The 13,607-nt window shown below is 34.5% G+C and overlaps 1 protein-coding gene across 1 annotated transcript in view; it reads right to left on the reverse strand.

The window, feature by feature from the left end:
- The window catches only part of LOC121443640 (A disintegrin and metalloproteinase with thrombospondin motifs 19), a 167,443-nt gene that overhangs the window by 98,417 nt on the left and 55,419 nt on the right, over window positions 1-13,607 (reverse strand). The window contains exon 7 of the mRNA XM_041645465.1: window positions 5,859-5,902. Within this exon, the coding sequence (XP_041501399.1) occupies window positions 5,859-5,902 (44 nt within the window). The remainder of the gene's footprint in view (window positions 1-5,858; window positions 5,903-13,607) is intronic.

Genomic DNA, 13,607 nt, shown 5'->3' on the forward strand with positions numbered 1-13,607 from the left:
GAGAATCCTCCTCCTCTTCAGTAAGGCAATGAGAAAGGCGATTTTGTACTCATCCGTTACCTTCTACATCTTTCTCTTTCATGTGAGCTTCTAACTCCTCCTGAGACTATCAGAGCAGGCCACGTGACTTTTGGAAGATTAAACTTTCAGATGCTGCAAATTCAAATTGAATCAGATTATACTGTCTATGCTTGCTGACTTAACGCTTGTAACCCATGCACAAAATAGAAAACGTGAAATTCTTAATCCATCTCCTGTTGAACCAGAAAGTGCAGTGTTGTGGCCCACTGGGAAAGCCATGTGTGGTGAACTACACAAGCAATTCCGTCTCAGAAACTTACTGTTGAGTCTCCACAAAGCTGGCTAGAAATCTGTATTTCCTACTGGGTAACTAGTCAGAATTATCACACACCCTCCATGAGCTGACTTGCAAGCAAAAGAAATGAACTGATTTTAAAGATTTCATCTGCCTTCGAGATGAACAGCCTGACTTTCAGAAAGGTTAAGATTAGTCAGAATTAATCTGTGTGAAGTAATGCTAAGCATACAGATGGAAAACATTTGTGTTCTGATTGCATATAAATCAGGAATTTTGGCTAATACATGTTTATAACGTTATAACATAAGCATATCCCAAAGGTATTGAACAGGGACAAACACCATGCTACCAAAACCATAGAAACTGCTTTCTTAGTCAAAACACTGATAGAAGTCTTTTATAAGTATGGAAACACTCAAGTTTCAAATGGGTTGCTTATTATTCTCCCATCACAGTGCCTATTTTTAATAAATCTTACTTCAGAAGTTACTTTGTTCTCAGTATAATCAACATCTATTTAAGTAAAGGAAAATTATGTTCAGAGACTTAAGAAATCTGAATACTATTACAATTTTAAAACAATTACAATTATAAACATATATTATTAAATCTCTGATTATAAATATATTTATTTATTATATAAAGAGATTAGAGATTACAGTATTATAAATATAAGCCTAATACAATGATTTGTTTTTTGGGTTTTTTTTTGTTTTTTGTTTGTTTTGTTTTGTTTTTCACTGCGTAGTTCTGGCTGTTCTGGAACTCCCTCTGTAGATCAGGCTGGTCTCAGTTTCATGGACTTCTGGGAATAAAGGTGTGCATCACCACTGCCTGAATTAATATAATGTTTTGCTATAATTTGGAAAGTAAAATATGTCCTTGCTGGATAAGTGATTCCAAATGTAAATTCAGGTACAATTTTAGTTTTATGAGGTCCCCCAAAAGTGTTCAATATTTTAAAATTCCAAATGGACTAGTTCATTCACAACCTATGTTCTGAAGTATAAAGTAGGCAAAGTAATGAAAATTAAGATTTTACAAACTGACATTTCTAAACTGATCAAACTATATGCTTTAAATAGAGGCAGATTTTGGATACCAATTATACCCCAATAAAGCCAGTTTTATAACTCGTCTAAAATTGATGATTTGTGCTCCTGTGTCAAATAAAATCTAACTGGCTACCAATTTCAAGCTAGGCTGTGATTTGGGTAAGTTTTGTTCTCTCTAAAACAGTCTTCACACTGATAATACTTGCTCAGGGAAGCAGGAACTCTAATTGATTAGATGCTGAATTCTAAGCACATGGGACCCTGCCAGAAACATGGTAACTTTAAATATTACATCCATTTGCCTTTATTTGTAAAAATAATTAACTATATTTTACCATAGTGAATTCTTAAAAAGTTCAGAGAGACGATGCTGTCTTCTAAGAGACACTTAGCAAATGTCACTTCTATGGATGACTTTGGGTAACCTATGCTGTGCACAAAGTTGCCAATCCTCAACGTTCCTAAGAATAACTGTAATAACTACATGGAAAATATAGATTTTTCCAATTAATATGATTTTGTTTTGAGGAGAAAGATGTTTAATTATGTTTCAGTATTCGGGGTTTAAGCTGCATTTAAACAGTTTCCAGTAGAAATAAAAATTAATATCAATTTTGAGCTGTAAGGTCTTGAGAAGTAAATAAAGGACAGCAAGCTTTACTCTTCTTCTTTAGAATCATGTGTCCAAGTCTTATCTCCACAGCACGTCTTGCCAAAATAGACAAAAAATGTGTGACTTATGTTCTGGACAGCACCTAAGAAAATACCCAACATCGGCCAAGAATTAAAGAAGACAAAGTCAGCTTGCTCCTCCAGTGAAACCTAGAATCTGATCTGTCGTATGTGCCACCATGATTGCCCTCAAAAGATCATCCCAGACATGTAGTCATGACCTCTGTCACTTTTAAGAGTCTTTGTTACATTCAGCTCACTTTTAGGTCCTCCCAAACACTTATGTAGACCAACAGCTCCTTCTTTACCATTGCTGGATGACATTTTTTTATAATGCTCTTTTCCACAGATTGCTTACCCATTTGCTTTCTAAAGAGTATTTCAGTTGCTTCCAGGATTTGGCAGTTATGAAAAAGCAACTTTAAGCTTTCGTGAATATGATTTGGATGAAGACAAGTTGTTTGTTTATTTCTATCTTACTTACTTATCGATAATCCACCACTAGTGTCATTTATAAAAGGAAATATTAAAGGCTAATATCATTTAAGAAATTGGTCTCATGCTATTTCTCCACTACCTCTTTAAATCTTATGTTAATAGGTAAAGCACTGTGGTAGTATTTAATGTTTTAGCTCATCATTTAAGCTAACATTGTAGATATATCACTACCACTGCTATAAAGAAGCCAAGCATGGTGGCACCATCAATCCTGGCATGTTGAGACAAGAGAATCATATGCTAGAAGGTGCCATTCATGAGACAGAAAGAGAAAAGGCCATGATAAAACATTTTATCAAATATACTGGTGTCTTGACCTTGGACTTTCCAGAACACTAAGAAATAGACTTTTATTGCTTTTAAACCACATTGTTTATGGAATTTTATTGCGACACCGTAAAAACTCTAAGACAAAGACTGTCCAGTACTACTCTGTCAGTACTCTATCAGAAATGTCTAACATGGGAATGGTTTAAAGAAATGTAATACAATTCTATTTCAATTCAAAACATACTAAAAGTATAAATAAGAATATGAGATTAATGGTAGTTTATTTCTTCTGTTGGAGTAAAAATCATTATTTTGGGGGCAAGTGGTCACTAGGGGTTACTTATTCTCCAGTGGATGTTCCCGAATCCATGAACACATGGCATGACCCATCATTTTACTGTCTCTAAGAAATATACCTCATGCCGAATGACAGATAGCACCTTAACAGTAAGCATTGGAAAAAAGTAGTCTAAGAAAATGAAGCCAAGAAACAAACTATTCTGACATCCAACTAAATTGACTTTAAAAATAATACTAACTAGAAGAGCTAAGGGCAGATAATTTATTCTTATTAAAGAAAAATTCAAAACAAGAATATTACTAAAATGGTAAATAGGTATGCACCAAATGTAGAAATAATCAAATTCAGAAAACAAACAAGCAAACAAACAAAATAATATTAGATTTAAAATCATTAATTGACCCCCAGCACAGTGAAAATGAGCAATTTCAGTAACTCATTTGGAGAATTGAATAACAACGTCTCCTATAGTCTTCTGTATTGAGCCCTTGGTTCTAAGCTGTTGGCACTGTTTGGGGAGATTTAGAGGGTTTAGAATATTGGAGGAAGTATAGCACTGGAGGCTAGCTTTGGCAGCTTAAATACTCATGCCATTTGTCTTAGTTACTTTTTTATTCTTGCAATAAACAGCATGATCAAGAAAAATTATAAAACAAAGCACTCAGTTGGGCTTATAGTTTCAGAGGGTTGGAGCCTCTGATGATAAAACCAGGTGTCAGGAACAGCTAAGAGCTTCCATCTTGATTCACAAACAGCAAGCAAAGAACTGGAATGCCAGAAAGCTGCAAGTCTTTTGACACACCTTCCCAACAAGGTCACATCTCTTCATCCTTCCCAAACAATTCCAGAAGCTGGGGACAAAATATTCAAACAGATGAAAGTATGAACCATTTTCACTAGAACCACCAAATACTTCTTGTTTTCTCTGGTTCATGCTTTTGGTTCAAGATGAGTGCTATAACTTTTACTCCTGCCTCCATGCCTGTCTCTTATTGCTATATTTTGGCACCGTGATGGACACTAATCCTCCTGGAACCACAAGCCAAAACAAGCTTTATTATATAAGTAGCCTTGATTGGGGTGTTTATCACATCAAAAGAAAGTCTCTATATAGAAGCTCTTATCAGAGTGTATCACTGCTGTGAACCTGACAGTGTTGTTTTTTGGGGAGTACAGAAGACTTGGGATTTAGGACTAGAAAAGTAGTTGAATGCTTTAGGCAAAGCTTCATCGGTTGCTCTAGTAAGAGGCTGGAAAACTGAAATTCTGAGAGGAATGAGGACTCTGGAGGCCCACATCAAGTGGTTTCAAAGGAGAAATATATTAGCCATTGGGTTAGAGGAGAGTCCTGTGATGTGGAATTTTGGCAAAGAATTTAGTTGCTTTTTGCTAAGAACTTTCCTCAGGCTAAATTGAGAAGAGAGAATTCTCTGTCTAGGATCTCACACAGCTAAAATCAGGATGTTGACCATAGTGGATTTTTATCTGATGTATGGGAATGTTGGTATAATTAAGCTCCTTACTTGATTAAAGAGCTGCTTAGGTAGATTTCCATACCTTAAGGTAAAGTGAAAGAGTATAATTGAATTTGCAAAAACTCTCACTGTAGTATCTACTAGTGTTCGAATGAACAGCCAGGGGTGGATTACCTCTATGTTTCAGAACCTATTCCATTTGCATTTCTGTGACCATCTTCATGGAATGCCCACTAGCACTTCATAATGGCTAAACTCATACAAGTATGCTGAATGCTTGTTGTAGACTTTAAACTACTTTATTCATAATTATCTATTCAAGTTGAATGGAGGTTTCTAATACCTACTATCATCTCTTCCACTACAGTGAGTAGCCAGGAATCCCAGTATAAATATTACTCAATTTGTTATTAGATTTAGATATGTTAATTTAGGATAAATGTATTTTATCTTCTTTGAATAGTTAATTTTGCCACTAATTTACAGAGAACCCAAATATTTACATGGAAAAAGGTTATACTTACTGTTTGCCAAAAGCAAGAAATTTAAAATTTTAAATAGTCAATAATAAACTAAAGCATTTTTCAATGAATATAATACACCTCTAGCCACAGACTTTAAAGTATAAAAGAAATAAGCATGAATCAGCACACATATATATGTATATATACATATATATCTCCTATATGTATAACTATCCTATATGTATACTATACATATCCTATATGTATAACTCACAGTTAAAAGGATAGAACAGTAAATTACTGTGGGATAATGCTCTTGTACACTGTAAAGATTTGTCATTCATATTGGTTTAATAAAATGCTGATTGTTCAGTTGCCAGGGAGGAAGTATAGGTGGGGTGACTAGACTAGGAGAACTCTGGGAAGAGGAAAGGCAGATGAAGACACCAGCCAGACGCAGAGGAAGCAAGATGAGAATCATTCACTCATAAATAAAATGTTGTTGAATATGTTTGTGTATCTTTTGGAAAAGGCAAAAAAGAAATGAAAATAGTCTTAAAATACATGTAAAGTATCTCTAGTGTATAGTTTATGTATGACTTTAAATTGTTTCATTTGTAACTGAAGTGTTAACCTATGATTTAACATATAAATGAAATATATATATATATATATATACATACATTACATTGCAAAAAATACCTTTTCAAAGTCAACACCCTCAAATAATTTATCATATGTAAGCAACACAAGCATCTAAGTACTCCAATGTTCCTCAGATGAATGGTTATCACAAATACTTACCTACAGTATCACATGGCTCATCCTTATGGACACAGAAATCTTTCCTAAAAAGGAGAGTAGAAAACCAAAGTAAAGATAGATTCTTTCAGACAGCTGCCAATCATCATGACTCATCGTCACAGTGACATTAGCTACACTGTCTATTCCCTCGAATTTAATATAAGTCAGATTAACATTAAGGAATAGATCTGAAAAAATGATCAATGCAAGTTTAATAATGAAGATATATTATTTAGTCATGAGATATATTCCTATTTAATAGACACTAGTTCAGAGATAAAAAGCTTGCTTTGTTTGGCATTTTTCTGAAAAAAATTTCATTGTGTTGTTACACAAAATAGTTTATGATGTTGGGAAATGATTTACCATAGGAAAATATTATAACACTCTTTCATATGACAAAGGAATTTCCAGGTCGAGAGTTTATAGATAAGGAATATAATTTAAAGTCATCCACCGTTTTCCTTCCAAGATTGTCAAAAACTCATTTTTGACACTGAAAAGCATTTTTAAAAGGGCATGAGAAAATTTAGCATTTTACGTAAATGGGCTCTGTGAATTGCAGTACTGTATGTTCGAGAGCATTCCTTAACTACTTAACATTACCGAACAGTCTTGCATTCATCTAAAGCACAGAGGCACAGCCCTATATATTTATTGTGCAGAATAAATAATATTGCAATGTACAATCATTTAAAAAATAGGTTTATCATGCAATTAAATGAGTATTACACATAAGGTATTAAAACAATATCAGACATATAGTAATTATTGAGATTTTTGATGGATCTTTATTGCCATATTTCTTGTACCTAATATAGAAGTGATATCCCATTTCTTAGCATTTAAGTTCTTATAACTTTTACTCTCAAGATTACTGACCCAGTTAAGTCCCCATTTCTCCGTGTGTGTGTGTGTGTGTGTGTGTGTGTGTGTGTGTGTGTGTGTGTAAGGCAGACAGAGGGTATGGTAGAGATATATTGGAAATTGGCTTTTTTTTTAAAGTCACTGTCAAAAAGATGCATACAAGACTGGTGAAACTTCATCAATAATATTGATATTAATAGTAGTTATCTATTTACACATTGTTTGAGTCAGCAGAATCCTGTACAGTTTAATAACTATCTATGGCCTCAAAAATTTCACTGTATATTTAAATACATTATTTTCTCAAAAAGACTTCTTCACATGTTCACTAGATTAACCTATTACATATCATGAAATAGAATTGCTTAATGAAATAAACAACTTAGAATTGATTTTGAATTTATTAGTAAGGAAGAAATGTTAAAATTCCATTAAAGTTATAAGGTTTTGATGTTACCATGGGAGTGTCTATTAATTTTTGCTTTGTTCACTTCAAAGCTAACTTATTGACTAGTTAAACTCTCAGTTTTATGGATTTTATCTATTTTGAATTATTGGTTTTATTTCTGGATAAATATCACATTTATCTCTTGTTCTAGTTTGCTTTTCTGTTGCTATGATTAAACACTGCTCAGAAGCATCTTGGGGGAGGGAAGGCTTCATTTGGCTTACACTTCTCAAGTACAGTCCATCACTGAAGAAAGCCAGGGCAGAACCTCAGGGAGGAGCATAGACTAGAATCATTAAGGAATGCTGCTTACTGGATTGCCTCCAGTTCATCCTCAGCTCTTTTCTTATTCTTCCAAGGACCAACCGTTCAATAGCAGCACCACCCACAGCGGGCTGATCCCTCAACACACTCATACATGTTTACAAGCCTATAGCCCAATAGGATGCAAGTATTTCCTTGACTGAAGTGGTCTCCTCGCAGGAGACTCTTCTGTACATTAAGTTGAAAAAACTAGGCCCTTCCCTAATATTCTCATCATTAATGTGTCTGTTAGGACAGTTTTTCTTGGTATTAGATTCAACTTGCATTTTTCTGAGTCTCTTGCAAACAGAACACGGTTAAACATGTAAAACTAGCTATATAATATTCTTGTATAGCATTCAACTTATTGATTATTTGTATATTTGGACTTACTATTGTACCAGGCTCTTTCTTTTGGGCCACCAGCCAGATTCCAAGTCATAACATACAGAATTATTATTTATTTTGAATGCTTGACCTGGCTAGCTCTTTTACCTAAATTAACATGTTTCTCTTTATATTTTCATTTTGCGTCGGGGTTTTCTACCTTCTTCTTTCTGTATATCTTCTTTTCCTCATGTCTCTATGTCTGATTGGTATCTGCCTGGTTTCTTGCCACAGGTGTCTCCCTTGTTCTCCCTTCCTTCTTCTCTCATTTTCCCCTTCTTCTTTTCAAGCCTACATTTCTCCTCCTATTCATTCTCTCCCTGCCGGCCCTGCCTATCCTCCTGCCTAGCAATTGGCCATTCATTTTTTTATTAAAACAATTATTATTAAAAAGGATACACTGATTTTCTATTGCTGCTATAATAGTTGCATGATTTAGAAGCTGAAAGCAGTACATAGTTTTGTGCTTACAATCTAGAGACAAAAATTCTGAAATTCGAGTTCCAGGCCACAGTCATCCTGCCACAGTGTAATGTCTTCTACAAAAGTTTCTATCTATCTTTTATGGCCTGTGACTAAATTGGGCCCCACAGACAACTCAGGATAGTCTCTGCTCTCAACATCCTTAATGTAATCACATCTATAAAGTCTTTTAAGGCATATATGGTAGTATATTCAATGTCTGGAGATGGGAGCCTGGGCATTTAAGGGTGACATTATTTTGCCCAGACAAGACTTAAGTGTTAAAAGCCCAAATTTATTTTTACTCTTTTTCTAAAAAGAGAAATGAAACCAAAGACACTAAATGCTTTTAATTCAGTATCTTCCATATCTTTTATCTTTTTCTTGAATTTTTTGTTTGTTTTTATGTCTGTTTTTTAAAGATAAAATCTTACTATATAGCTCTGGATAACCTAGTAGTGCTTGTAATGTAGACTAAGCATACCTCAAACTTGTGACAACTTTACTTCAGCCACCAAGTGTAGGCTTTATAGATGTACCCAATACTCAACTATTCTGTTTTTTCTTAATAAAATACTTTAATGCCATCTTGGTTTAGATAATACCTTTCACCTATCTATTCATTTATTTTTGTATTGAAAACATTTACATATTGACTAGTCTATTTGTGTGTGCTGTATATATGTGTGTATGTAGGTGAACATGTATGTGAATGAGTATGTATATGGAGGTCAGAGATCGAGCTCAGATGTTGTTCCTTATTAGGCATCCTGCTAATTACTTATAAATTTATTGGATACAGATTTAATTGGCCTGCCTTGATCCTCACCAAATACACTAAGATAGCTGACCTCTGAACACTAGGGACCACACTCTCTCTGTTTCCACAGTGATGTATTCTATGTGACTATGCTGGATTGGTTATCACATTCTGGAAATCAGATTCTTGTTCCATGATTACACAAAAGTCTTTCTTTGAGCTCTGTTGTTTTCCCAGTTGCATCTTCATTTATGCATCTCAAAATAGGTCCCTTTTCAAGCCACCAATGCTTACTTAGCAATTTGTCTGTATGCTTAACACTTTCTTTTATCAGATACAGCTTGCCTTTTTTATTTTTACTAGACAGCATGTTAGTCCTTCTAAGTATAATAAAGTAAACACCTATAACATTAAATGTCCGCAGGTTTTGTCTCCTACACTTTCAGTATCTTCAATTTACTCAGAATGGAAAGTTGACTATTCACATAGAATTTTGGTGGTCATTAATTTGAAACGTATTCTCACTAGGTAGCCTCTGCTGGCCTCAAACTCACGAAGATCCATTTGCTTCTGCCCCTAGACTACTGGGATTAAAGCCATGTGCCATCTATCCTGGCTTTAGAGAGAAGTTTAGGTTGCCATTACTGAATCATGAAGCATAAAACACATGATTTCATTTTATTCTCTCATTCATAAGTATTGGTTAGAATCTAACATAATTTTTTGCTCTTATTTCATACATTTGGTTTCTGGTGTTTTGACTTTCTTTTCCTTTGGGTCATACGTTCAGTCAGACCTATGTACTGGGGTGCTCATACTGTTTTTATTTATCTTCTTTGATATTTGGGTTATTTTCAATTTTTAAGATCCATGAACAAAGGAAAATGAGTAAGATTATCTGTGACAGCCTTTCTACTCAGTTCTCCTGGAACATCCTTCTTCTTATTTTAGCAAACACTCAATAGCTTTTAAATATTCCAACTCTTAAGCACTCCGTACAGCCTTCTGGAAGAAGTCCTCAAATTTACCATTCATCTCATTCATGCCCTACTCATCGATATCTAATCTGCTCCTCAACTAACAAATGGAGAATTTAAGTGTAAACACCATATTTTATAAAATTGTTTTCAGTATTCAAAACAAGTATTCTGCTTTCCAAGTATTTCACTGTCATCTATTTTTTTTTTTTTTTTTTTTTTGCTTTTTCGAGACAGGGTTTCTCTGTGGCTTTGGAGCCTGTCCTAGAACTAGCTCTGTAGACCAGGCTGGTCTCGAACTCACAGAGATCCACCTGCCTCTGCCTCCCGAGTGCTGGGATTAAAGGCATGCGCCACCATCGCCCGGCTTGCCATCTATTTTTTAATTAAAAAAATAGACCTTTTTGCTCTTAATAATGTAAGCATGCTTATTTTTAATTGTCATTCTTATTTTTTATGTATTACTCATTATTGTTACATTAGGTTCTCACAATCAAAGATAATCTGTTCCTGAAATTTTGAATTAATTATGGACTTGATCACTGATTCTTTATCTGAGTTTCCATTTTGCGGCATACTTTGAGAGAGGGTCCTTGCTGGGAAGTTTAAAAAATATTGTTACTGAGTAATTACATTTTGAAAGCAAATTCATGGTGTGACTGGTTGGGGTGTGGCATTTTGTTCCTATCCTATAATCCTAGATGATACAGAGGATTCCCTTCTTGACAGCCTATGGTTGTTGGCAGAGCTTTGACCACACATACTTTCATGTAAGGTCTATATATCCGTAAGTTATAGCCATCAGTAATTATTTCATTTCCCCTTCCCACTTTGCACAGCCTTGAAAGCTTTCCTCTGCCTGGACCTTAAGAGAAAAGTGATGCAACAAGATGTGCAGAGTATTTCAAAGGGAGCGTGTCAAAGAACCAACTCCCCTGGGCAGCTTCTGCATTTCCTCCTCAAGCTGCATTCTCCTTGGCAGACCTTTTTGTTTATGGCTAATCTGTGCACATAAGAGATACTTCTTATATCTTAAATTCAATTTATGAGTGTCCTAAAATGGGGCACTTTCTAACTATTTATCCAACTGTATGATCACAAAATTAAACAGAATGCACTCATCTGTAATTTGCCAGTTAGAAATTAAGTATCAAAAATGAACAACAAATGAAGAACAAATATCAATGTGCAAAAAAATTCACATGTGGATTATTTTATTGTATTTAATAACATGCAAAAACTTTTATTAAACCCTTTAAAGGTCCACACTAATGTCTCAATAATAAGTTCTCATTGACTCAGATCAAATCAAACACTTCGTTTTGTTTTTGTGACAAAGTATCATGTAACCCAGCCTGGCTCGAATGTCTGACCAGTCAATATGATTCTCCTGCCTCTACATCCTGAAAGGTAGGATTGCAGGTATGCATTACAGCATGAAGAGATACTTAACTTTTAACACCTGTTCAAAGTAATCTTTATTCAATTGAAGACTATAAATTATTGCAAAATTAGTATTGAAGCAAATTATTTTTCTTTTAAAAGTTTAGAGGAAAACAAAATGGATAGTGGTTGATTAAAATGAGATAGGGATGAATTATTTTAATATAAACAATCATTAGATGATTTGTCTTTTCTCCTGGCAAATTTGTAACAAAAAAATTCTATGAAGCAGACATATAACAAACTTTAATTCAAGAGTAATGTGAAAGAATTTAACTGACATGAGAAAGTTCAAACTCTAAACATCTTTATAATACTAGGCACAAGGGGACTTAGTATGAAATTAATTTATGCAATTATACCTAAAGTTTAGGAATACACTAGTTATTTTGTTGTTACAAGTTAATACAAACATACAACTCATCATATAAATTTCTCCATAATAAATCAAGAATTTCTCTTCTTGAATTCCTTTGGTGTCTTAGTGAGATTCCCCTTTCCAATAACTCACTTGAGTTCAACTAAGGTAAACTGAAGTCCTCTTGAACATTAAACTTTTCCCTAGTTTTGGTGTGATTTAACATCACATCTTCATTTACTTTTTGCTAAGGATACCTGTGCAGAAAAAAGATTGTCTTATCTGACTGTCATGGATTTGACCCATCCGCAAAATGCAACAGACATACATAGAGGTAAGATATGCTGTTGCCCAATTACAATGTATTTTCTGTACTACTAATATTGCAATGTTGTATCTTATTTAGAGAAATTTTAAGGTTTTGTTTCATATGCTGTCATTTTCCAAGCTTTTAGAATAGTAACAGGATGTTAGTTTTTTCTGGATACTTAAGGTTGGCTCTTAGGAATATGCCTTAAAGTCTATTATACCAACTGAATTAATGTCACAAAGTAAAATTCATTTTTAGATGTTAAAAAGAAATAGGAAAAAACAGAAAGCAAACATCGATGAACTAAATAATCCGATTACATATTTGCTCTGAGAGTTCCCATGCCTATGATTTTCATTAAGAAAAAGATCATCGGACATCACACTACAAAGTCAGAAGACAGTGAAGACACAAAATGATATCTTGTGCAAATTACAACTACAGCTAAACTTCCCCAAGGTCAAGCTGTAACAGCCCCTTTAACAGACAAAGAACGAAAACAAACAAAAACAAAAATAAAAGAACTGAAAAACTTGTCCTTTAGGCAAAATAAGATTGCTTTCATCTAAAACATGCATTTCTAGGGCTATAATTAGAGGATTACATAAAACTGAGTGTTTCCTTGACAGCTTTCAGTTAAATCTTAAAGCCATGCTCCTGTCCCACCCCCGCATTAGCATTGTTCTACAGGGAACGTCTTGTTTCCTCATATATTTGCTCATAACATTCTAAGCGTATGCTTCTAAACAAGAGCTGTCCCTCATCTGTGTTGGGTTGTCAACTGCTGTTGGAACTGATCTGGTTTTCTTTAGGCATCCACGTTATTGGAACATCATGTGTGCAGTTTATCATTTCTAGCAGATACAATCTCACAGCAGACACCCTGGTCCCTTGGCTCGTACAATCTTTCCATCTCCTTTTCCTGATGTTGACTGAACCATGGGTGGAGGAGATGTCGTATAGCTACATCATCAGCCCTAGAAACCTATGTGTGAAGGCAACACAGGACAGGCTTAGCAAGTTTATATATATATATATATATATATATATATATATATATATATATATATTAGTATTTGAATATCAATAGTTAACGAAGAGGAGACCTTGTAAATTAGGGGGTTAAAAAGGGCTACATGGGAGGGAAAGAAGGGAGCAGGATGAGTAAATGACACGATGAGATGTGATGGTACTTAAATAAACAAAAGGAAAAAACTAAAAACAGAACATGGTTTCCAGAATGAATCTAGCCTTTTCAGAGTGTGTAAAGGTAAGACTAGACTAACAGGTGGCTAATGACTTTTAATGATCTACATCAGAAGATGAAATTCCCATCATGCCCCCTTCAGTGTCTTTCCTCATGCCTGATTCTTTGGTGATTATGGACACTGTGAACGTCTCTTAGCCACTTCAGACCTGCTTCGTGTGGTGGTC

The sequence above is a fragment of the Microtus oregoni genome, unplaced genomic scaffold (genome assembly GCF_018167655.1).
Source record: "Microtus oregoni isolate MIOR12 unplaced genomic scaffold, Mior012 000110F_ref0000174, whole genome shotgun sequence".
NCBI classification, from domain to species: domain Eukaryota; kingdom Metazoa; phylum Chordata; class Mammalia; order Rodentia; family Cricetidae; genus Microtus; species Microtus oregoni.